The following is a 24910-nucleotide window of genomic DNA, read 5'->3' as shown; positions in this document are numbered from 1 at the left end:
CTGAAGCAAAAGCTTAGGTAAAAAGGACAAAATAAAATCAAGAAAATTAAAAGAGAAGAATATATAGTTGTAGGAAAGGCAACCTAGCTCCCTAGAATAAGTTATGAGATGCTACTCCCCAAAGTATTAGTCTTTTAAGGGAAAAAAATGAAATAGCAGAACAATCTATCTAATATAGTAAATAATAGCAATGGCAATATTAATATTTTTTTCCTTACTGTCCCAGGCCCTCACTATATGATGTACAGGGTAGCGCTGTAGTCTGTCTGAGGTCAGGCTACAGTCACATCTATCGAGTTTTCATCAGGGTTCTACTGCCTAGTAGTAGTGCAAACTTGGTCAAGTTCCCTACCTTTTGTTGCCTCATCTATGAGGTGGAGGCTCTGATACTTATTGTTTCCGCAGATCCTTATAAAGCTGAGCTGATGACTCACATCAGACCAGGGATGCCCACTTGGGAGGCAGAGGACCATGGGCTTCCTTAACAATTTTGGCCAAAAGTTCTCCCTTCCTACTCTTTGAGAAATAGTTTTCCTTTCTTGGTTTGTACATGAATAAGCAGAGAAAGATGTACAAGTTTATCTCTGCAAAAACCCATCCCAAATTTTCCATAATCCATTCTATAAAACACTATTGCAAAAGACATGAACCAAGAAAAATTTAAGATAATTTTCATATATACATGAAAAATATCCCCATCCCACTAACCTAGATTCATAGGATACATTAACATATTAAAGGCTCAGAAAAATCCTTAAGGTAGCTGATTTCCTATTACCTAGTACTGTCCTAAACTTATGTGACCACAAAAACTCTTGAAAATGCTGAATTATCCCCAACAAATGAAGTCAATACAAATGCCCCCTGAGATAACCTCAAACCTCAATGAACTATATATATCACCAAACTGAAACCAGCAATATCTATACCCTATAAAAATTCTCCACATTATAAAATTTTGTTAGCTAATATTAAGATACCAGTATCGATCCAGAGAATAGAAGAATACACACTAAAGCCAGTAGAACACTGGAAATTGTATGAATAGAATCAGATCTTCAACATCTTACAAGTAAGATGTGCATGCTTTGTTGGTCTCCTTGCATCTACTTCTATATGACTGAACGCATCTCACAATCTGAGAGCCGCCCATCAGCCAGGGATTAACGAAAGCCAAATATGGATAGAGGTCACCAAAAAGGGAAGAATTCATCTGAACTAAGAGAGCCTGACAGTTACAAAATACTAAAGAAGACGGGTGTTCCAAACCAAAAAGGATCGTCTGTTTTACTTGTTTGCAGGTGCTTGACACACACAAAAATTCTAATGCTAAAATTTTACCATTGACAAAGGATTTTGCAGCATTATAGAAACAAATAAAATCTAAGCTAGAAAAAATAGAAGCGCGGCTATTCACATTAGCGAAAAGATTTGCCCAAATCACATCCCTCCCCACAGGGCAAAGCAGGCCATGTTCTGGGACTGGCCCGTTCAATTTCAGATTCACTCCAGGTCGGAGTAGCTCTTCCAGTGATTCTCTTATGAGGGGGGCCCACAACTTTAAGAATCCTAGGATGGCTTATCCAGCCCCAGATTATTGCATAATTCATTTAATTGCTATCTGTGAGGGCAGTTTTAACTGGTTTCATCCTGGGTTTCCCTTTAAGGGCTTAGCAGTGGGTAGAACTGAACATTGAGTTTCCCAAGTGAAGACAAAACTAACGGATCATGAGACTTACTTTTTGCCTGGTGATGTCTAAGACCATCATTTCTAAAATGCCTCCCTGCCTCGTCAGGCAGCCACCGACACTGGGATTAGTCACCAAGGTTGCTCAGTGCAAGAATGTTTTCAGTAAGAGATTAGGACCTGAGAATTTCCTCTGCATTGTTGCCCCAATTTAATACTTTATTATTAATGAGAACAGTTAATATGATGTTCTCCCAAATAAGATGAAAATGAAATGCTGGGATGAAGTTTTTAAAATGCACGATTTGTGATGCCATCACTAAATTGTATCGCCAGTCTGCTTTTCAACATATAATAAAGACGGTGGAACACAGAAAACAAGAAGACATGAATGATGGTATAATCTGGACTTTGATACAAATACTCAATATTCTCCTACCTGGAGTAGAATTTCCCTTGCTTGGCTCTCTGTTCATGCTGTAGCCTCATATTTTCTAGTTTCACTGGGCTTGGAATGAATCCGATTTCACAGCCTTCTTTCACCAATCGCCCTATCCACCAGTCATTGTTAAATTTCTAAACACAAAATCAAATTTGTTTGTGGTCAGTGCACAGAAGGTCATGTCTTCAGATTGTTTTTCTTCTACATTAACTATTTTCAATGGAAAGAAATATTATAGCAGTTACAGTTAACTATGCCTCAACATCACGACTGGAGAAACTCTAAGGGTTTCGTGGTTGACCATGTAAGAGTGAAGTACTGTCAACGGGGTCAGCAATCCACCGGCAATCCATTTTCTTTCTGTTTCCTGCTACTTGCTTTGAGAGTAGCCTGATTTCCAATGCAGCTTCTGTAGGATCAACTCCCCTTGTTCAAAGATGCACAGCCCTTCCTATCAAGAGACCATTAGGAACCAGGGAGTGTTACAGAGTCCTCTTCTATAATCAGATTACTTAAAAAATATTAAGAGACAGTACCCACCATTTGCTTCGACGTGGATGGAACTGGAGGGTATTATGCTGAGTGAAATAAGTCCATCGGAGGACGACAAACATTATATGGTCTTATTCGTTTGGGGAATATAAAAAATAGTGAAAGGGAATAAAGGGGAAAGGAGAAAAAATGTGTGGGAAATATCAGAAAGGGAGACAGAACATGAAAGACTCCTAACTCTGGGAAACAAACTAGGGGTGGTGGAAGGGGAGGTGGGCGGGGCGTGGGGGGTGACTGGGTGACAGGCACTGAGTTGGGCACTTGATGGGATGAGCACTGGGTGTTATTCTATATGTTGACAAATTGAACACCAATAAAAAATAAATTTATAAAAAATATTAAGAGACAGAAATACTGAAATCTACCTGAAATATCTTGTGCTAGAGCGAAATGTCCCTTTGTATGAACAAGTTTATAATTACCATGGTACGCTGTTCACAGGATTTCTCCACTCATGTGATGCTGATAATTTCTCTCTTGCAGGTAGAATATTTCTCCTAAATCTTTACGATTTAGTTTTACTTCTCCCAATTGACTAGTATATTTTCAGTCTGTTCTTGAGCATTTCAAAGAAGACTATCCATTTTATTTTTCTTTTCCTTCCATGGTAGAAAAAAGATCTCTCCTTAAGTATCAGCCATCAGGAGGGGACCTTGGGTTAACCCAACTTTGTATTGTAAAGTCAGATTCCAGGCATGCCATCATTTCTGACAACTTCTATCTTTTCTTCCCAGCCAATATTTCATATCTCTTTCTAAAAGTTAACAAAATGGTAGGCTCTAAATTCTCTAGGCTCTTTTTTTTTTCTTACAAGTATAAAAACATGTTTGAGTTGAGGCTAAAAGTATACCTATCTACCTCTTTAATAAATGGAGTTTTAGAGTGTGGATTTATTTTTTTAAATACATTTTTATTATTTGTGTCTAGTCAGGCTCTTTTAATTGGCAGTCATCACCTCCTTCACCTACAGCCCATATCACACAGTAAGCATGAAATTTATATGTGTGCCTCATGACATATCATCCCCCAGATGCAAGTCAGTCCACTTGTCATTCCTGCAGGTCCAAGGAATTCTCATACTCACACACTGAGAACGTTATTCAGGGGGAATTTCCGTTCTTTTCATATGATGTTCTGCACAGCAGAGATTTGATAAATGTTGACTCAAAATAAACCTTAATTAAGGGTGAATTTTTCCAAGGTATGGATAAGAGTCATCGTTAACTGACAGGTGGAGACTTCTGGCATTGAGAGAAAGGAAGTGTCCTGCTATCTGCTTCCTGACTCAGTGGCCCCAATTCCTACCATTCTCCTTCCACTGCAGACATTTACCACTGAACGAGGCCCAGGGCATTTGGGTGGTCTGCGTTCAGGCATTGTCAGCAGAGAGGAGAGATCATGAATTCTAGGTATTATTATTAACCTTTCCCAGATGGTTAAATGTGAGAAGTGGGAAAACAACACAGAACCAAGGTTAAAAATACAAATAAAAAGTACAGGTTACGCACAAAAAAGGATCATCTACTCCAGTAATTCCCAATTTCTGGGTCACAGAGCCCAGGGGAGACCTGAAGTTACTGCAAGAGGCCTGTGACTTCTTTCTTCTTTAAAAGGGTTATATTTATATTAGAAAAGGTTGAGAGGCACTGCATTCGTGCGTGTTATACAAGTGCAGCTATACGCAAGGCTATTTCATGGCAATGAGAGAGAAGAAATGATGTTTCAAGGTGAAAACCCATGCAGGTAAAAATTCAAATGCTTTTCCTTACTTCCTTAACATGCAGAAAATCTTTTGCTTCGAAGGAGATGGCCATGCCTGGCACTGGGACGTCATCTTCATGGGCTGCACTATAACTAACATTTGTCCGAACAGCAAATGCAACGGGCTTTGTCTGAAGAGGGAAAAGAAAGGGAAAAACAAGTTAAAAAATAAGAAACAACAGAGTTCCTCCCTTTCCTCTCCACGATACCAACAGGAGCCGAGTATCTATTGTCATCATTTTTGTTCTTCCACCTGTGTTCTTTATCACAAAACAGCTTATTATTATTCATGACATGTGAAATCTTCACACTCTGAGCCAAATGCCACCCATTTGTGAACTAGGAAAAGGCCACTGTTTTTTTTGAAAGCACTACAAATAATGAAGGTGAAGATGAAGTATGGGAACTTGGGTTTAAGACATAACAGCTTGTAACAACTAGAAATCAGGACACACACACAGAGGCATAAAATGCCCTGTTTTTCTTCAGTCTCAGTGAAAAAGACTTAGTAACCACCACCACCACCCCCAAACAGCTACTTTAATGAATAATTAATAACATAATTCTAGGAAGTACAGTGTTTGGAGTGAAAAAAGCCAGAGAATATATCTAATTCATGGCTGCAGGGCATTATGAAATCAATGGCCTTCAATTCTTTTTAAAGACTGATTTATTTATTTTAGAGAGAGTGTGTGCACAGGGGGGAGGGCACAGCGAGAGGGAGAGAGAGTTTCAAGCAGACGCCACACTGAGCATGGAGCCTCACACAGGGCTCAATCTCATGACTCTGAGATCACGACCTGAGCTGAAACCAAGAGTTAGAAGCTTAACCAAATGAGCCATGCTGGAGCCCCATCAATGATCTTTAATTCTATTATTTTTCATCCTTGAGTTTGGTCAGCCATTGAACATGCCGTTATGAGTTGAGCCATCCTTCATTATTTGATGCTTTGCAAATTTACAGGTTAAGTATTTGTCCTCTATCTAGGCAATTCCTATTTATCTACAAGGTGAAAAAACAGGTAAGCAGAGACATGATAAAAAGAGGTATTATCTTAACCGGCATTGTGTTTCTTCACATTGTGGGTATGTGGACCTTTTCTGAGCAGTTTCTCCCTACTAACGGAGCACTTCTTTGACCTGGCTTGTCAGGGAGGAAAAACAGCGATTTGGAATAAGAGCCCATCTTTTTTTTTTTTTTTTAAAGATTTTATTTATGAGAAAGAGAGAGAGAGAGAGAGAGAGAGAGAGAGGGAGGGGGGGCAGAGACATAGGCAGAGGGAGAAGCAGGCTCCATGCAGGGAGCCTGACGTGGGACTCGATCCCAGGGACTCCAGGATCACGCCCTGGGCCGAAGGTGGCACTAAACTGCTGAACCACCCAGGCTGCCCAAGAGCCAATCTTTATTTCCAAATTTTCCACAGTTAATCTGTTCTACAAGATTGTTGTCTGGGTTGAGGAGTGAGCTAAGAGCCATGAAGTCACTCAGATCTATCCACAATATGCAGACTGAGAAAGGCTACCACATTTTGGATGAGGGCACAGTAGACATAAAATGGACATAAGTATATGAAATCCAGTTCTTGGTATCCACTATGACCTTTCATGACATAAAAGGTCCTCTTCCTCAAATGGAAATAGGGACTTTAAAAAAAGAAAAAGGGGCACTTGGGTAGCTCAGTAGTTGAGCCTCTGCCTTTGGCTCAGGTTGTGATCCCAGGGTCGTGGGGTTGAATCCCACATCAGGCTCCCTACAGGGAGGATGCTTCTCCCTCTGCCTATGTCTCTGTCTCTCTCTGTGTCTCTCGTGAATAAATAAATTCTTTAAAAAAAAATAAAAGAAAGAAAAAAAGAGTTGCCTGTAGTTCCATCACTGAAATACACATGATCCTTGATAGGGGGATGGTGCTTCCATTTATTTCTCAAAATTTCTTTAAATATAATAGATTTTACTCCCACAGCTATAATCATATTTCATTTTTTATCCAGTTTTTAAAGTAATATACTATTTCTTCTTGTGATATGCTTTTTAAATATACCACTTAAAAATTATTCCACTCATTCACCTTTTTTGCTATGTAGGTTTATAATTTTTTTCACGATGATTAAAATTCTACTTTGAAAAATCTTTATACGAAAAGCCTCTTTCTATTTAGACTTCTTTCCTTGGGACAGATTCCCAGAGGTAGCATGAGTAAGCCATGAGTTATCAAGACCTTTTTAAATTCTATTCCAAACTACTGTCCAAATGGGCTGCACCATTATAAACGGCAACCAGCAGTATATGATGGTGCCCTTTAAAAGAAGACGTAATCTTAATCAGACTTGGTTTTACTGCTAGAAATAGGATTTTCCTGAATAGAGCTTTCCATTATTCAGGACAGTTTCTGATCACCAAAATGTAGATCCGGGATTTTTTTTTTTTAAATGTTAGCATGGTCTCTCATTTCCCTTAAGGTCTTTTATTCCTTGAAGGAAATAGAGTTTAAGTGTGGCATATGTGTTTTCGTCACTGGAAGACCTACATTTTGAATGTACAACTCTACAGAGGATCCTATGAAAAATCTCATGTCTTTTATGCATTGACTTTTCAAAGACTAGAGTTGCAGCAAGAGGCAACACTGAAAAAACAAAAAAGCTGAAGGTGTGGTGAAGGCTAGTGTGGAGTAATAGGGGCCACAGGTAATAATTTTATGTTCTGACAGTCTAAGACATCAATATAGAACATTCCTCCTTCCTTTAAAAATTTTATTTATTCATGAGAGACACACACAGAGAGAGGCAGAGACACAGGCAGAGGGAGAAGAAGCAGGCTCCATGCAGGAAGCCCAATGTGGGACTCGATCCCGGGGTCTCCAGGATCACGCCCTGGGCCGAAGGTGGTGCCAAACTGCTGAGCCACCCAGGGATCCCTCGTTCCTCCTTCCTTGACTCACATCCTATGACCAATAATGCCAGCATCAGACGTGGAGCTGTACCCGGAATCAGCGGTGTACAACACAGAGAGAGGAAAGAACTGCAGAATCTGGTCCCTCAGCGTCTCTACTCCAGGAACCATATTTCTAAAATTAGAATGGACAACAGTGAAAGCGAAGAGGAGAAAAAGGGGTTTTATCAAGATAAGAGAGCCTACCCGCTAGAGAGAGAGACCCTGGATGTGAACCAAAGGGGCCAAATGACGGTGTCACCTCTGGTTCCTGAACCCACCTCACCTCTAACTCAAGCAGTGGGTCTACTACGTGGAGGACATTTTCCGCATCAATTCCATTCGTATGGACCTAAGAACAGGGCATTTTAAATGGTCCAGGACTTGAATTCTGATTCTGCCATTTACCAGGTGAGTGGCCAGGGCATTTTTTTTTTCACCTCCTCTGAGCAATGTTTCCTCGTGGTTAAAGTGAGAGTAATAACAGCAACATGGCAGCATGATTATGAGATTTCAGAAAATGCATGTCACCTAGTTACAGGGAGTCCTGCCATTCTTGACAGTGTGCATGGACCTCAAGGGCATTATGCTAAGTGAAATAAGTTAGACAAAGGCAAATCCCATATGATTTCACTTATATGTGGAAGCTAACCACCACTGCCCCACCTCCCCCCAAAAACCCAAACTCGAAAAAAAAGTATGCAGAAGGCCAGGCCAGTGTTTGGAATAGAGGGTGCTCAATAAATGGCAAGGTGCCTGGGTGGCTCAGTTAGTCAAGTATCTGACTCTCGGATTTGGCTCAGGTCACCGTGTCAGGGTCATGGGACTGAGCCCTGTGTCAGGTTCTGTGCTCAGCATGGAGTCTGCTTGAGATTCTTTCCCTATCCCTGTTTCTCCCTCCTGCTCTCTCTCTCTCAAATAAATAAATAAAATCTTAAAAAAAAAAGAAAGAAATGGGCACTTGCTATATACCATAATAAATACCATACCTAAATGAATGTTTGCCCCAATTCACTCATCTTTTCAGGTCCCAAACATTTTCCTCTTTGCTCTTCCAATGTCACGCTCCTCAGACCAAATGAGTTAAGATAGTTGAGTACCTGCCATATGACATAGTGTAACATAACTATTACATTCAAGATGTTTTTCTCCAGCGCAGATTTTTTCATATGGTCTTGGCCATGAGAAAATGGTAACGGCTTCCCCATGCCTGTTTTGCTTCCACTGTCCTATCTTTTGGATTCTGATTTTCTTCCAGTCCTCAGTCCCAAAGGCTTTTATTTTTTTAACCAACTTGAAGTCTCAAGGGAACATGGGACTTAAGGAATCTTTGAATGTCTATCACGTGAAGCCATTTTCTTATCAAACACACCCTGTTTTCTGCTGACACCTGCATTTCTGGCCTGCTGGCGATAGGGTCCTCACAGGACTTCCTTCTTTCCTCATTTGAGCCTCTCGGCCTCGTTCCCACTCACGCATGCACTTTCGGCCTGGAAGCCTGCCATGTTTTTATGGTTTTTCCAACGTCACTTCTGTAATCAGGGCTCTGGGACGTGCTTCAGTGGATCTCCACTTCACACCCATGAGACCCGGGATAAGAATCTGTGGCTGTACTGAGTGTTGGGGCATTTATGTTTGGATGTTTGGAGGCCAGCTACTGTTTATTCTTTTTTTTTTTTTTTTTTTTTTCTCCCTTCCTAAGGTAAGGCCAAGTCCTGAAAAGTCCTGGGGACACCAGGACAGAGGAGACTGTGACCGATGAGCCAGAGCTGTCACACATGCTGGGCCTCTGAGGGAGGCAAGGCTGGGCCAGGTCTCAGAAGCAAAAGTAATGGTGCGCTATGGGGAGTGGGCTTCACTGTGGGTCCTTTGCCCACTCTCCAACCCCAGGGCCTCACAGATCTGCCTGAGAGATTCATAGCCAGAGAGGAAGGTAGGGAAGCAGGGCAGAAAGCACACATCTAAAGGCAGTCCACAGCCCTACGTAGGGTCCTAGCGGGAATACTGTGGAATGGGACTTAAATCCCAACTAAGAAGGAGATTTGGAATCACCCTCCTCCACAGGATCACTGGGATAATAAGGATCACATGGTCTCCCAATCAACTGAATCCACTTTCTTTTGACCTCATTAATAGCCTAAGAACTTTATTTCTCAGGCCAGTGCCATAGTTGGAGTCTATCGTTGCTGTCTCCTTATACCTGGGTTCCTGGCTAACTTGTTTTTTGTAGGTCACATGAGTTGGAAGGCACATGAGGCTGTGGAGGTCACATGAGGTCCTACAAGACTCTGCTTTCACTCTCCTACACCCAGGTAACAAGGCTGATGGATTCTTTTGCCTTTGTTGGTACCTTCTATCTGGCATATGCTCCATAGTGTGCCAGAGAGGTTGATGAACCCCTCTTATTTTGTGGTCCCCTTTTTGGCACACAGAATCAAAAGTCTGCTCCACTTCAGCTTGTGAGCTAAAGATCAACAGATTCTTCACTTAGTAAGTACCAATTTATACAAGAGTAGAGCATTTCATCCTCCAGTTTATGCAAAACTGCTTTTAAAAGATTGTGCCACTTCACCACCATATCTCTGATCTGTTTTCAAATGTTTGAAAAGGGGGATGAATAAATAATACAAATGTAAAGCAATTCCTATTCTTCTCTTCCAAGTCCTTCTTCATCTTATGCACAGCATGACTTATAGTCAAATTATAAGAGCTACCACTGTGGGACGTCTGAGCGGTGTGTTGTGTATTATGCAGGCTGGCACACTTCATTTAACGCCGGCAACAACTGGTTCTCCCAGATGAGGCTTAAAAAAGTCCTCCTAGGCCACAAATAATGGAGGTGATATTCAAACCCAACGAGCTCAGTCTAAAGCCTGAGCTTTCTGCAGCCCTAGGCTGCCTTTCATTCAAAGTGGTACATTGATGGCAATTTTAGAGCACTCAAATGTCTGTGTAGAAATTCCAAACACTTGAAAATTGTACTTTATAAAATGCTCACACATTGGTTGGGACAGAAAGAGGTAAAAAAAAATCAGGCCAAAGTCTGCCTTGTAGTGTGACTGAGTCCATTTTTAAAAAACCGATAACCCTGAGCAGATTCATAGGCTAGAACTATGAGGCACCTGGGTGGCTCAGGTCATGATTTCAGGTCTCTGCTCAGCAGGGAGTTTGCTTCGCTCTCCACCCCTCTCCCTGCTTAGACTCTCTTCTCTCGCAAATAAATAAAATCTTAAAAAAAAAAAACTACAGGAATTTACTGTAAAGGTCATATATTTCTGCCTCTTTGCTCTTGAATCAATTTGTGGTCCAATAAATCAATAACGCTGTCAAATCATGATTTTTGTTTATTTGTATACGGCTTTTCTTTCTTCTATTTCCCATGACACACAAAGCTCTATTTCATGCAAAGAGAATTGAGAGGGATGCCTGGGTGGCTCAGCGACTGAGCATCTGCCTTCAGCTCAGGGTGTGATCCTGGGGTCCCAGGATCGAGTCTCACATCGGTCTCCCTGCGTGGAGCCTGCTTCTCCCTCTGCCTGTCTGTCTGTCTCTCTCTCTGTGTGTGTCTCTCATGAATGAATAAGTAAAATCTTAAAAAAAAAATACATGTGGTTTCATGACTTCCCAAAGTGCCACAAAGGACTGTGCACAGGGAGGATCGAGAGACCACAGCTACTGTATCATCATATAATGTGTTATATATGTGAGGAATATACTATAAAGAATATATACATAAGGAAGTTATAATATATTTACTATATTTGAAAGGGCTAAGAAAAAGTCATGCAAAATTCCTTATGATAAAATGTTTCCTGGCCTAACTTTAAGGATTTTCACTGGCCTTACAGTTAATTTGGAAGCATTCTAACTTTGCAAGTTTATTATTTTTGGAAAGATTCCTTTTCTGTGTCCCTTTCTCATGGCACCTGCTGCTGTATCACCAAGGATTCTTTGGCTTCAATCATGGCAGGGCGGGGAGCTTTCTGTCAGTTTAAAGTCTCTGGGTGGAACTCCCCTGACGATGACCACACGTAGTTATAAGTACAGCTGAATGCTGAAGATCCAAACCACTTGGTTTCACCATCGCCTGCCCTAGGCCCAAGCCAGCACCACTAAAGTCTGGCTTATTGACCCAAAAGGATAACCCAGCAACATCTCAACCTTTCCAAATGTTCCTTCTCCTCCTCCTTGATGCTCCTGTTCTGACTCATGGCCTCTAGCATCCCTGAGCAGTCATCATGCCGTCATATGCTGTACTGCGCTGAGAGATGGATGCCAGAGTCCACTTATGCACAGGCATGTACAAGAGCCCATCTAGCAGGTGCAGGGGGGTGTTCACGGACAGCTCAGGGGCCACAGGACTTGCTTTTTCACACAACCAAAGGAAGCTGTGTTAGTGCTCCAGATGCTGGGCCTGTGCGAAGCCACAGCTTCCTGTCAGAGTATATGTTTGAAGTTTAGCACAGGAGCCAATTTTTATATTTTTCACAACCTTCCGGAATCACTAGACCTAAGGCTATCAGGACACGATTAGTGTAAGTAGAAGATAATTAACTTAAAAAATTTGTTTCAGTCCACTTCTGGGAATATGTACAAAGTAGACAAAAACACTATGTTGAAAAGGTATCTGCACTCCCATGTTCGTAGCAGAATTATTTACAAGAGCCAAGCCAGGGAAACAACGTAAGTGTCCATGAACGGATACATGGAGTATTATTCAGCCATAAAAAGGAGGAAATCCTGCCATTTTGTGACAACATGGATGGACCTTGAGAGCATTATCCTAAGTGAGGTAAGTCAGACAGCAAAGATAACATATGATCCCACATCTCAAAAAAACAAAGAATCTCAAAAAAACAAAGCAAAACAAAAACTTTTTGGTCATAAAGTAACTGTAATAAAACAGATGACAGCAAGCTTATGGTACCGTTTCTGATTTTCTTCCTAAACAACAACCTAATGGCGTTAATAATGAAACCAATCCTGTTAATGAATACAACAAAATGTCAATTAAAAACGTGCTAGCAGAATACCTACTGTTAAAAAGCAGAATAAAATTCACCCCAAACTTCTGATCATGATTAACAGATTTTTCATGCATTGATTTCTTCTTCTTCTTTAAGATTTTATTTATTTATTCATGAGAGACACACAGAGAGAGGCAGAGACACAGGCAGAGGGAGAAGCAGGCTCCCTGCAGGGAGCCCGATGAGGAACTTGATCCCAGGACCCTGGAGTCACAATCTGAGTCACAGGCAGACAGACGCTCAACCACTGAGCCACCCAGGCACCCATGATTTATTCTTCTTAATATAAAGATCCATTTTACTATGCTCAATAGCAAGGTAGGGTTTTTTTTTCCCATTTTCATTTTGAAACTGTTGATATCTAATAACATAAAAAATCCATAGTTTATGTTTTAATGTCTATAATGGATTAGTCTAAATATTAACTACTCTCCACTTGCAATATTTTTAAAAGAAACTTAAAGAAAAGTATGATCCAGATATCTATTATGAGACTATAGAAAAGAGCTTAAAAATCAAATTGGATTTTTTATCTATTTTCTTGTGGTACATTATCATTTCCTATAAAACCTGCTATACTCTTCCATAATTAAAAATGACTCAAATGGGAGGATCACCAATGAGTCGTACACAGGAAATACTCAGGAACTGAAGAGATAGTAATGTACTTTCCAGAGTAACATCACAGTTTTGTTTTTTACATATTAATACTTCAGTGTCCAGTTATCCTTTCCTGTAGAACTTCTCAGTATTGTTTTGCGACTTTCAGTGACAATCAAAAATCCTTCACATACAGAATGAAAATCTTCAACTTTGATTCCCTATATATACAGGCGAAAGACTGTACAGCATGTTGTAAAAAATAATCTTGAGTCTTACCAATCATTGAACTTTAAAAAAATACTTGCTTAATTTATTACAAACTACCAAGGGTAGGCTGGGAATTTTTTTTATTGTTTTATTTACTTATTTGAGAGAGAGCATGCACGAGTGGACAGAGAAGCAGACTCCCCATTGAGCCGGGAGCCCAACACAGGGCTCAATCCCAGATCCCAGGACCTCTAAGATCATGACCTGAGCCAAAGGCAGATCCTAAATCAACTGAGCTACCCAGGCACCTCTGGGAGTTCTTTAATAGCAAAATATATCAAGCCATAGTGATTAAAAAAATGTAACTAATTATGTATTCTGATCGCTGAATATACTGACTTGGACTGAATAAACATATCCTCAGATTTGCTTCAAGATAAAATTTACATATGCAGCAGATTTGAGAAATTTCAAAGTTCTTCCCTAGAATTGATTCCCTTAATGAATATTTATAAGAACATGTTTACTATCTTGAGTCCCTGCCGTCACCCCTCACATGGCTTATTTTGTATTCTAGTAGAGGGGATATCAAATAACAAAGTAGAAAAAAAAAGTTGTGTGAGTAGAGGGGGATGAAGGGGATGAAGGGTGAACAGGCAACATGAAATGGGGTGGTTAGGATAAAGCTCTTCAGAGTTCTCATCCATTATTATTTGTGTATCAGGCACCATTTTGGAATTGAACAGTAGAAACTAAGATTCTCATGCCCTCTAGGAGCTTAAGTTCCAGAGAGGAGAGACAAAGCATACATAACAGACATCGTGGGCAATGTATGTGTTCGAAGGAATGCTGTGGAAAAAGAAAAATCCAAAACAAGGTAAGGAAAGCCAGGGTACAAGGTGACAGGCAGGTGGCATTTGAACAGAAGCATGAAGTGGGTGAGCAAATGGAGGTATGTGAACTCCAGGTAAAGGAAATTGCCCCCACGGCCCTAATGTGGAAACAGGCCAGATATGTCCAAGGAAGACAGTCTGGCTGAATGGAGGGAAGCAAGGAAAAGGTGAGGTCAAAGCACTTAGGTTTTATGTGGCTTTTCAGGTCACAATTGAGAGGGTCAGCTTTTATTCTAAATGAAGTAAGTCACTAGAGGGTTTTCAGCAGCAGTGATGCGGTCTGACATGTTCAAAGTACTATGGTGGCTGTTAACTGAAAAGTGACTTTGGGAGCCAGAACAATTAGGCAGGAAAAAGAAATAAGGGACACCTGGGTGGCTCAATGGTTGAGTGTCTGCCTTTGGCCCAGGGTGTAATCCTGGAGTCCCAGGATCGAGTCCCGCATCGGGCCTGCTTCTCTCTCTGCTTGTGTCTCTGCCTCTCTCTCTCTCTCTCATGAATAAAATCTTAAAAAAAAAAAAAGGAAATAAAAGGCATCCAAACTGGAAAGGAAGAAAAGAAGATTGTCACGACTTGCAGAGGACACATTATATAGAAAGAACCCCAAAGACTCCCCCCAGAAAACTGTTAGAATTGATAAACAAATTCAATAAAGTTGCAGCATACAAAACCAATCTACAAAAAAATCTGTGGTAGTTCTATGTGCTAAGAACTATCAGAAAGAGAGATTAACAATTTTACAAATGTATCAAAAAGAATAAAATACCTAGGAATAAATTTAACTAAGGAGGTAAATGACCCAAATGCTGAAAACTATAAGCCACTGATGAAAGAAATTGAAGAAGATACAAATAAATGGAAAGATATCCCATGCTCCCGCTGTGGAGGAATATTGTTAAAATGTCCATATTACCTAAAGCAATCTATAGATTCAATGCAGTCCCTATTAAAATTCCACTGGTATTTTTCACAGTAGAAATGTGATTTAGATTTCTATACCTAATCTATAAATTAGATTTATAAATCTTAAAATTTATATAAAACCATCAAAGACCCTGATTAGCCAAAGCAATCTGGAGAAAAAAAGAACAAAGCTGGAAGCATTATGATTTCAAACTATATTATAAAATGATATTAAAAGTATAGTACTGTATTGGCATAAAAAATAGACACATAAATCAGTGGAACACAATAGTCCAGAAATAGATCCATGCATACATACATGGTCAATTAATTTATGACAAAGGAGCCAAGAATATTCAATGAGGAGAGGGCAGTCTCTTCAATAAATGGTGTTGGGAAAACTGGACAGCCACATGCAAAAGAATGAAACTGGACCACTGTCTCCTACCATACACAAAACTTAAAATTAATATCCAAAATTTATAAAGAATTCCAACTCAAGAGCAATAAAATAAAATAAAAACAATCTAATTTAAAAAATGGGCAGAACACCTGAACAGACATTTTTCCAAAGAAGACATCCAGATGGCCAACAGACATGTGAAAAGGTGTTCTCATGATCAGGGAAATACAAATCAAAACTACAATGAGATATCACCTCATACTTTGATCTGAGGGTCCTGGGATCAAGTCTTGCATGGGGCTCTCTGCTCAGTGGGGAGTCTGCTTCTCCCTCTCCCTCTGCCACTCTCCTTGCTTGTATTCTCTCTCTCAAATAAATAAAATATTTTGTAAAAAGAGACAAGAAATAACAAGTATTGGTAAAGACTACAGAGAAAAGGGAACCCTCGTGCACTGTTGTGGGGAGGGTAAATTGGTGCAGCCACTGTGGAAAACAGTACGGAGTTTCCTCAAAAATTTAAGAATAGAACTACCATATGATCCAGCGGTTGCACTCCTGGGACTCTAAGCATTTACCACAGCAGCAGGTATATACATAAATAATTGTTAAAGGGCTCAATTAAGGGATTGATTTTTTTCTGTTAGAGAAATCAATTATTTAAAAAAAATTTAATAATAAATTTATTTTTTATTGGTGTTCAATTTGCCAACATACAGAATAACACCCAGTGCTCATCCCGTCAAGTGCGCCCCTCAGCGCCCGTCACCCATTCACCCCTACCCCCCGCCCTCCTCCACTTCCACCACCCCTAGTTCGTTTCCCAGAGTTAGGAGTCTCATGTTCTGTCTCCCTTTCTGATAGAGAAATCAATTATTAGGTGTTTATGCATTACCTACTCAATGCAAGATTCTGCTACCATTGAGCTCAGGGCTAAAATGGCTAAGTCATTATGGGAGCAAAGTTACCTGATCAGGATTTTGTTTTATATGGTTAACACGCATGCATGGGCACACACAGAGAACCGTAGCACACATCTTTCTGCATATCAAGACTTTGATCACATTGGATCTGAGGCCTTCCATTAAGATATATGATTAGCAAACACCCATGGAGAAATGTATCAAGTAAGAAGTCTCATATGAAAAACAGAGACCATATCAGAAATTTCAGTGAATTCCATTGTCCTCTGCAGCATGTACTCTCTTTCAGTAAGAACATTCTGGCTTCTTTTCCCCAAGTGAGGCTGCCTCTCCCTAGAACAGTATCTTCAAAATGCATAACAACTCTTCCAAGTCGCTAGGCAAGGAGCCAGCATGAGAAAGTGCTAGATTTTATTTATTCTGCAGATCTCCTTCCTCACCTTAGAAGGGAGACTGCTTAGAAGTCATGTTCCACTAAACCAGCATCTTCAAAAGAAAAGAAGTCTTTAATTTTACTACTGTTTAGTTTTACCAAGCATGGTAACAGTATTTCTCAAGTTATTTGGAAGTTAATGGTATAATTCAGAAACAATTTTTACTTTATGTTCACTACCTTAAAAGACACACACACACACACACACACACACACACACACACACCCTGAAAGACTTGTCTTTTCTTCAGTTGCTCTTATGGACTGAATGTGTCCCCAGGATTCAGACACTGAAGCCCCAGCTTCCAGTATAACTGCACTTGGAGGTAGGGTCTTTATAGAAATCAAGGCTCTAAAGCCATAGAACTGGTGTCATCCTGATAGGAGGAGGAGACACCACACAACACTCAGGGTGCATACAGAAGAAAGAAAGCAGAGGGAGGACATAGTGAGAAGGGGCTGCAAGCCAAGGAGAGCATCCTTGCCAGAAACAGACTTTACTGGACCATGACTGAAAACTTAGAACCCCCAGAACTATGAGGAAATCCATTTCTGTTGTTGAAGCCTCATCATGTATAACACTCTGTTATGGTAGCTAAAGCAGACTAGCTTTAACCAAATCCGTTGCTTTAACCAAATCCATATCATGGTTTATATTTCTAGCAAAAAGCACAACATTAACCTATATTATTTTGACATAAAAGTTATTCATAACCAAAGAGTTTCTTTACCCAAAATTCGGAGAAAACCTGGGAAATGTCAAGTCAAATACACATACTCACACATTTCAACACACATTTACTTAACATCTACTTTGTTGGGACACCTGAGTGGCTCAATGGTTCAACATCTACTTTGGCTCAGGGCATGATCCTGGGATCAAGTCCTGCATCGGGCTCCCCACAGGGCGCCTGCTTTTCCCTCTGCCTGTGTCTCTGCCTCTCTCTGTGTCTCTCTCATGAATAAATAAAATCTTTAAAAAGAAGCCATTATATGCCTCTAAAAAAAATCTACTTTAATATTTTATTTATTTATTTGAGAGATAGAGACAGCATGAGAGGAGGGGAGGGCCAGAGGGAGAGGAAGAAGCAGACTCCCTGCTGAGCAGGAAGCCCCACGTGGGGCTCAATCCTTGGACCTGCGCCGAAGGCAGGTGCTTAACCAACTGAGCCACCGGGGTACCCCACTCTACTTCATTTAAAATCCAACACTGTGTAGGTGAAAAGACAGGATGGTGCAGGACATGGGATCTCCTTCTTCAAGCCTGTAGAGACCCCAGCTGGGGAGCTGGTGCTTACCCCAGACCAAAGGGCTTCTAGCAAGGGCAGTTGAAAAGTCTGGGTTCCTGGGTTGTAGGTTCAAACATACTCACTTTCTCCTGCTGTTGGTTGGCTGTACCTTTCATATAGTTGCTCTTCCAGGTCCTGAATAATCATGTTCTATTTCCATTCTTTCTGTTTGTTTGCATCCTATACTGAACCTATATTGTCCTATTTCTTAGCTGGTTTTCTCCAAATTACAGCATTTCCATTTTTCTTAAAGAGCAAAACTTAAAATAAAAAACAAATACAAAGTGTGGTGATGTAGGGTCACAGGGACCAGGCCCAACATTCTCCGAAGGGCCTCAGACGACAAAGTGCAGCCTGGAAACATCTAGAACCTATCACACAAGTGGTCGGTCTAACATGTTGCCATCAAGGTTCTGCTAAGTACCTGTATTCCATTGCAAGAAAAGGAATGAAAAAAATAAGACAAATCAGCAATGGTATCACTCCTAAAGTACTGCTTTGCATTTAAGTGGTTATAAAAATGTCTGTTCCATACTTAGAAAATGATCCCCTACGAAAAACTTCCCAAAAAGCATTCTAAACAAATGCAAGGGGAAGCCTTGACAAAGTACAGACTGACAAAGGCCGGGGGGTGGGGGAGCGAAGGACAGTATTTTTTGGTTTTAATTCTGTAATCTTCGCTTCCTTCTCCAACAGCTGTGGACTTCTGTCTCCGCTAATTAGATCCCTCAGTTCTAGTGATCAGAAGTTATGCAAGTTTGCGTGTGTTATTGTTTATTTCACACCGAGTGCTTTGTTTTCCCCCAAAAAACAGAGCGAACTATCTCTGCGACCAAAACCAAATTCCCTGACCAATTTTGGCAGGGAATAAATTAACACAGAAAGCTGTGGGTGTCAGGTTCCGAACGGGAGACCCTGTCTGACCCTCCACTGCCGGACCACTATCCAGAGGAAGGTTTTGTGGCCAACTGGCACCACGCTTGAAAGGGCAGACGGGGTCCAAAGGAGGAAAGCAGAAATCAGCTCTGCTGTATGAAAAAAATTCTGTAATAACTGACTAATGCTGAACACTGCCTGGGTCATATCTTTAGATTTTTAGATACGAGGTTACCATTTGCACATCTACAATTAAACTCTCACAGTCACTTGTGTTAAAAGATAAACTGAGGTGTAAGAGAATCTTCAAGATTGTGTTTGACCAAACTCCGAGTCAAATGAGGCAGCACCAAAACCACCAGCAGTTGGGAGCACGCCACCAACAGGAGCTGAGGGAGAAGCTTGTATGGTGAAGACCAGGAGTGAGGCAATGGAAGGGACTGGCTGCAGCTGAAGCCTAGCTGGCTATCGGTGATGGGCTGGTCTCCTGGATACAAGTGCATTTATAGGAATCGGCTCTGTCTCGGTTTTGGGGTGCTCTCATAGGTTTACCAAGTCATTAGAGTCACTGCAGTCAAATGGCCTCTCTGCTTAGTTACTTTAACCTTTGTGATAAGTCTAAAGACCTTTACCAAAGGCATTTCTAGTATCTGCTCAAACATCTTCAGTCAAGTCAGGGGTATTTCCACTTCCTTGTGGCCTTCTGTGAGTCAAAGTTTCAGAGAAAGCAGTTGGCTACTGAGTGGGAACGTAGCTGACTTCCTTGGGCATATCTGTGGCAAGAGAAAGAGATCCTTCCTTGTCGTTTTTAACGCTGGTACCTGTCTACACCCACTGACTAAATAATAGGTCTTATTCAACCAACCAGTTAGATCACCTCTCAGTTTCCCCAGAAGCGGAAGCCGAGGCAGAGTGTGTACAGAGGAGTACATCCAGGGAACAGAAGTGAGAGAGACAGTAAAGCAAAGAAGGAGGAGGGATAAACTACGAGGGCACAACGATGACCTGGTGGCCACTAGGTATTGCCTTAATCCTCCTGGACCATCTCCTGAGAAGCCACACGAGCCATGTCTCAGGACAACCTGTCAGGAGGAGGATGTTACGTAACCTCTTCCCTGATCAAAGGTGTGCTGGCTTTGGTGTGACTCTCCTGGGCTTCTGTGTACTCCGGGATAAGCATGGTCACCGTCAACAGGCAAGGCCTGGAGTGGGGTGAGGTGACCAGGAAACGAGACCATGCGGATGGACTACCTTGGAGACGGGTCCAGCAAGAGGCAGGTAAGGCTGGGAGCATCTCGGGGGTGTGTAATAGGTATCGACTTTTTTTTTCTTTACTATTTAAAATACACATTATCTTAGCCAGTTCAGGCTGCTGTACAAAGGGCCATCAACTGAGTGATTCATAAACAACAGAAATTTTTCTTCTCTCTTATTCTACTGGAAGCTGGAAATCTGAGAGGAAGGTGCCAGCATGGTCAGTCTGGTGACAGCCCTCTTCTAGTGGTTGATTGCCACCTTCTCTTGTATTTTTTTTCAAGACATTATTATTTATTCATGAGAGACAGAGAGAGGCAGAGACACAGGCAGAGGGAAAAGCAGGCTCCCTGTGTGGAGCCCAACGCGGGACTTGATCCCAGGACCCCAGGATCACGACCTGAGCCAAAGGCAGACGCTCAACCACTGAGCCACCCAAGTGCCCCTGCCACCTTCTCTCTTGTCATTTTATCCTCAATGTGGTAGAAAAGAGGGTAAGAATGCTTCTGGGGTCCCTTCTATAAGGACCCTATTCCCATTCATGAGGGCTTCTCTCTCATGATTTAATCACCTCCCAAAGGCCCTTCCTTCTTGATAAACTCACACTGGGGGATTAGGATTTCAACAGAGCCAATTCTAGGAGGGACACAGACATTCAGCTCATGACACACATCTGAAACATGTTATCCTTAATTATTTCCTCTGACAAATTCTCAGATCAAAAGGTGTTTATATCCAAAAAGGTGTGATACAGATCACCAAATTTCCCTCCAGAGAGATGTGCTCATTCTCTTGCTTCCTGACAGGGGAAAAAGTAGCTATTTTCTCCTATCCCCAGCTATAAATCTTAAGTCTCAAGATGATAAGCTGGAGAAAAGCTCTGAATTCTAATTATACAGTTTAACTACTTACACTCAGTAGAATTAGCTCAGTAATCAAATAATTTCCTCTTTATTTCATCAAGTATTCCGTTCCTCTATGTGCAAGGTTCTCTCTTTAGGGGAACACAGAGATCAACAGGAAAAAATATGGTTTTTTCTCTGTGAGATGGCTATTCCAGCGACAGAGAGATACGGACACAACAACATTATTCACTGCAGTTGTGTTAAGTTTTACAAAAGGGAGGCACTGTATGTGACGACACTTACCGCAGCCCTTAAATAGAGGGACTTGCCTTATTCTAGACGTCAAGCCTTTTGGCAACCCAGAGAAGAAAAAAACAAAAACAAAAACCACACCTCTAATATTTGAAAAACGAATTAAGAATAGTGATTCTCAGATCATTTGAGTGATATTTAAAATATCAAGCATTTATCCACTTGTCTGAGTTTAGTGCTGGCCTCTTCAAAGAAGGTATTCTTGGGAAAAAATGTACATTTATTCCAGCGTTGCTTCCATTGTTTGAAAATTATTTAAAGTCCCTGTTTGAAAGTGTCAAATAAAAAATAGGATCTTTTGAATGCCCTTTGTATTGATAACTCACTTCCTCAGGGGACAGGTTAGTTTTGCCAAAACAGCCTGGAATCATTCAAAGCCAAGTTTAATGGATAATGGTCAACCCGGGACATAATTTTTTTACATTACAAACATTGCTTGACTGTAAAAGTAATGAGCTGTCTTTCTGTACTTCATGCATTGCCTCAGAGGACAGTCCTAGAAACTTGTCAACACCTTTTGAAAGAAAGCTAGTCCCTACCATGGCTCCCCAACGTTTTCTTAATTTTTTATGCTTCCCATAAGCCACCTTCTTGGGATTTTTATTAAGAACTCCAGGTACGCCTGCAGAAATTTCTTAGCACAGGCCTGTCAAGAGACCGGATCATAAGCTTTGGGTTATTTGTGTTTACTCCTGGCAGGAGAAAAGAAAATCAAAGAAAGGGTTTCAGTAATATATCTATATATGTTTCTATATACCCCACAAAATCAAGCATTTCTACTTTTAAAAAGAAGTGCTAAATAGTAACCACAATTTTGAGCACCCAAATAGTCACAGATTTATAGGGTTTTCCCTCCTCCAGTGTGCAGAAGAACTGGGGAGAAATAGTAACAAAGAAATTGATCTACTTTTGACTTTTTTCCTTTTGTGCATTTTGCTCATTTTAGTTCAATGGAGGTATGCTAAGTTTCCTATAATTGCTTCAGCTGCTAAGTAATTTGTAATGCCCCCAGAGAAGCAAAAGCCTTGCAGGGAGTTGTTCTTTGTTGTTGTTTTCTAAATGGCTTTTTTTTTTTTTTTATTTCTCCAGCTTTACCGAAGTATAAATACAAATGAAATTGTAAGACATTTAAAGTGTACTACATGGGGCACCTGGGTGGCTCAGTGGTTGAGTGTCTGCCTTCGGCTCGGGTCGTGGTCCCGGGATCGAGTCCCACATCGGGCTCCCTGAAGGAGCCTGCTTCTCTCTCTGCCTGGGTCTCTGCCTCTCTCTATCTCTGTCTCTCATGAACAAATAAACTTTAAAAAAAAAAAGTGTACTACATGATGATTTGATATATATACACACTGTGAAAGGATTTCCCCCCAAGTTAATTAACAAATCTATAACTCCCTCCGTATTTACATATTTGAGAACATTTAAGTTCTCTCTTAGCAAATTTCAATTACACAAATATAGTGTTACCAGCTGTAGTTACCATGTTATATATTAGATCCTCAGACCTAATTTATCTTATAAGTGAAAGTTTGCATCCTTTTACCAACTTCTCCCTCATTCTCTCTACCCCCTAATGGCTGTCCCTAATGGGCAGGCCCTCTCTGAGCTCCACTACTGACAATCCAGAGGGAACTTTTAATCTGGAACTTTCTATAGACAACACAATAATTAAGAAAAATGAAACTCCCTTATAGAATGAAAAATGTGCCCTGCGAAGGTTGTTGCAACATAAACATGATTACATTTAAGTACACAGTTAATGGTATGTTGCAGAGTTTTATATTAATTGCCCTTTATTCCTTCTACGGTTGGGTGGCTCAGGACTCCTCTATCCTGATCCAGTACACGGCTCACATGTCAGGGCTCTATTGGTACATTTCCACCCAGGATGGTAGCTTTTGTGTATGAGGACCCTTCTTACTAACAGCCGCCTACTTGTGTGGCCTGAACTTCACTCTGAACTCACACTGTAGCAAACTTATACAAAAAAAAAAGTGTTTCTTTCCTGTGTTCTCTCAAAAACAAAATAAAACAAAGCAAAAGGAAACAACCCCCGTCACCATCCCACAAATCTTCCTGATGTCAATTCCTCAGAAATTGCAAAATGTCTTTTCTTTCTGTCGTGTGGCCCTTTCGCTCTTTGCCTCCTGTGTTCTTCCTCTATTCTGAGGTCTGTCTGCCTCAAGCTGAAGAATAGCCAGATTTGCATCCATACGCTGGTGGAAAGACAAGCTTCCCAACTGGGTTAGACGTGGATAAAAACACCAATACCACTCTCGGCTGGGCTCCCAACTGACATCCTCTGCTGTGTTTTAACAGCCTAAGGAAGCTTACTACTTATGCATTTCATGCTCAATATCGACTGGTTATGCCAACATGCCGCAGAGTTTTCACCGTATACATTTTAAATCTTTTTTTTTTAATTTTTATTTATTTATTTATGATAGTCACAGAGAGAGGCAGAGACACAGGCAGAGGGAGAAGCAGGCTCCATGCACTGGGAGCCCGACGTGGGACTCGATCCCGAGTCTCCAGGATCGCGCCCTGAGCCAAAGGCAGGCGCTAAACCGCTGCGCCACCCAGGGATCCCCATTTTAAATCTCTTTAACAAGTCCTAGAGAACATCACAATTGGACACTGTTCTGCAAAAGTCAAGATTCTAAGCTGTGGTTAAATAGAAATCAGTGGGTTCCCCTGGGGGTTCTGTGAAAAAATAGGACAGGATGCAGTCACTGCATTATTGAGGAGATCTGGGTAGAGCAGCCCTGGCCATGAACTGGTTGTGTAACCCGGTGCACAGAAAGCTTTCCAAGCCTGGTTTCCCTATCTTAAAGAAGGTTCCAACTCAGAAGCAAGTTGGAACACACATCACTCTCAGCACAGAGCCTGGCACAGGGACACAGGCAAAAATGGTGCCCATCAAAACAGGGAATGAAAGGGGACCCTTCCTAACCAATCTTGAGTTCTGCTAATCTGGTACTAATGGATAAATAGTAAGATTTGCTTATGGGGCAGAGGGCGGTGGTGGTCAGGGGACCAACAGTAAGGCCCCTCTTGATCCAGAGAGCAATAATTACAGCCATACTCATAGAGTGTGTTCCACGGATGAGCACGCACCCCAACATTGTGCAGGCGTCACCAAGCTAAGGAAGCCAACATTGAGTCTGATCTTTCAAAAGGCAATTTGGAGGTGCTCACCTACCCAGGCTATCCCTCCAGACACTGTTGCTGAGGAAGAGGGCACGAATGAGGAAAACAGTTGGTGAGTTGACATCCTCACCTTCATACAGCCAAGCAATCCATGCTGATTGACTAATGGCACCTTAGTTCATGAGCTTGACTAAGCACCTGGCTTGCTGCCAGACAGTGACTCCAGAACCAGAGTCCACAAGCCCTGAAAGTCACCTGCCTCGCTGTCCCTCGTCTCGACGGATGGGAGATAGCAGGTCTGCGGGTGCCCTTCAGTCTAACATGTTAGCATCCTGGGAGCTGAGGCAAAGGTCACATGTGCAGCGCTCCCCTACCCAACCGGCAGAGCTCCTTCCTACAAAAAGTCTCATCATCTAGTTCTAAAAGGCTC

The 24910-nt window shown here is 41.3% G+C and overlaps 1 protein-coding gene across 7 annotated transcripts in view; it reads right to left on the bottom strand.

Annotated features, from left to right (window-relative positions):
• CACNB2 (calcium voltage-gated channel auxiliary subunit beta 2) overlaps nucleotides 1–24910 on the bottom strand; it is a 383666-nt gene that overhangs the window by 38688 nt on the left and 320068 nt on the right. For all 7 annotated transcript variants that reach the window (XM_055331535.1, XM_055331537.1, XM_055331536.1 and 4 more), the window contains 2 exons: nucleotides 4451–4573; nucleotides 2127–2263 (listed from right to left, as the gene is read on the bottom strand). In XM_055331535.1, coding sequence (XP_055187510.1) covers nucleotides 2127–2263; nucleotides 4451–4573 — 260 coding nt within the window. The remainder of the gene's footprint in view (nucleotides 1–2126; nucleotides 2264–4450; nucleotides 4574–24910) is intronic.

This window comes from Nyctereutes procyonoides, unplaced genomic scaffold, assembly GCF_905146905.1.
Source record: "Nyctereutes procyonoides isolate TBG_1078 unplaced genomic scaffold, NYPRO_anot_genome, whole genome shotgun sequence".
NCBI classification, from domain to species: Eukaryota; Metazoa; Chordata; class Mammalia; order Carnivora; family Canidae; genus Nyctereutes; species Nyctereutes procyonoides.
Note: the sequence above shows the minus strand (reverse complement) of the source record. Positions and strands in the feature narration are given on the sequence as shown.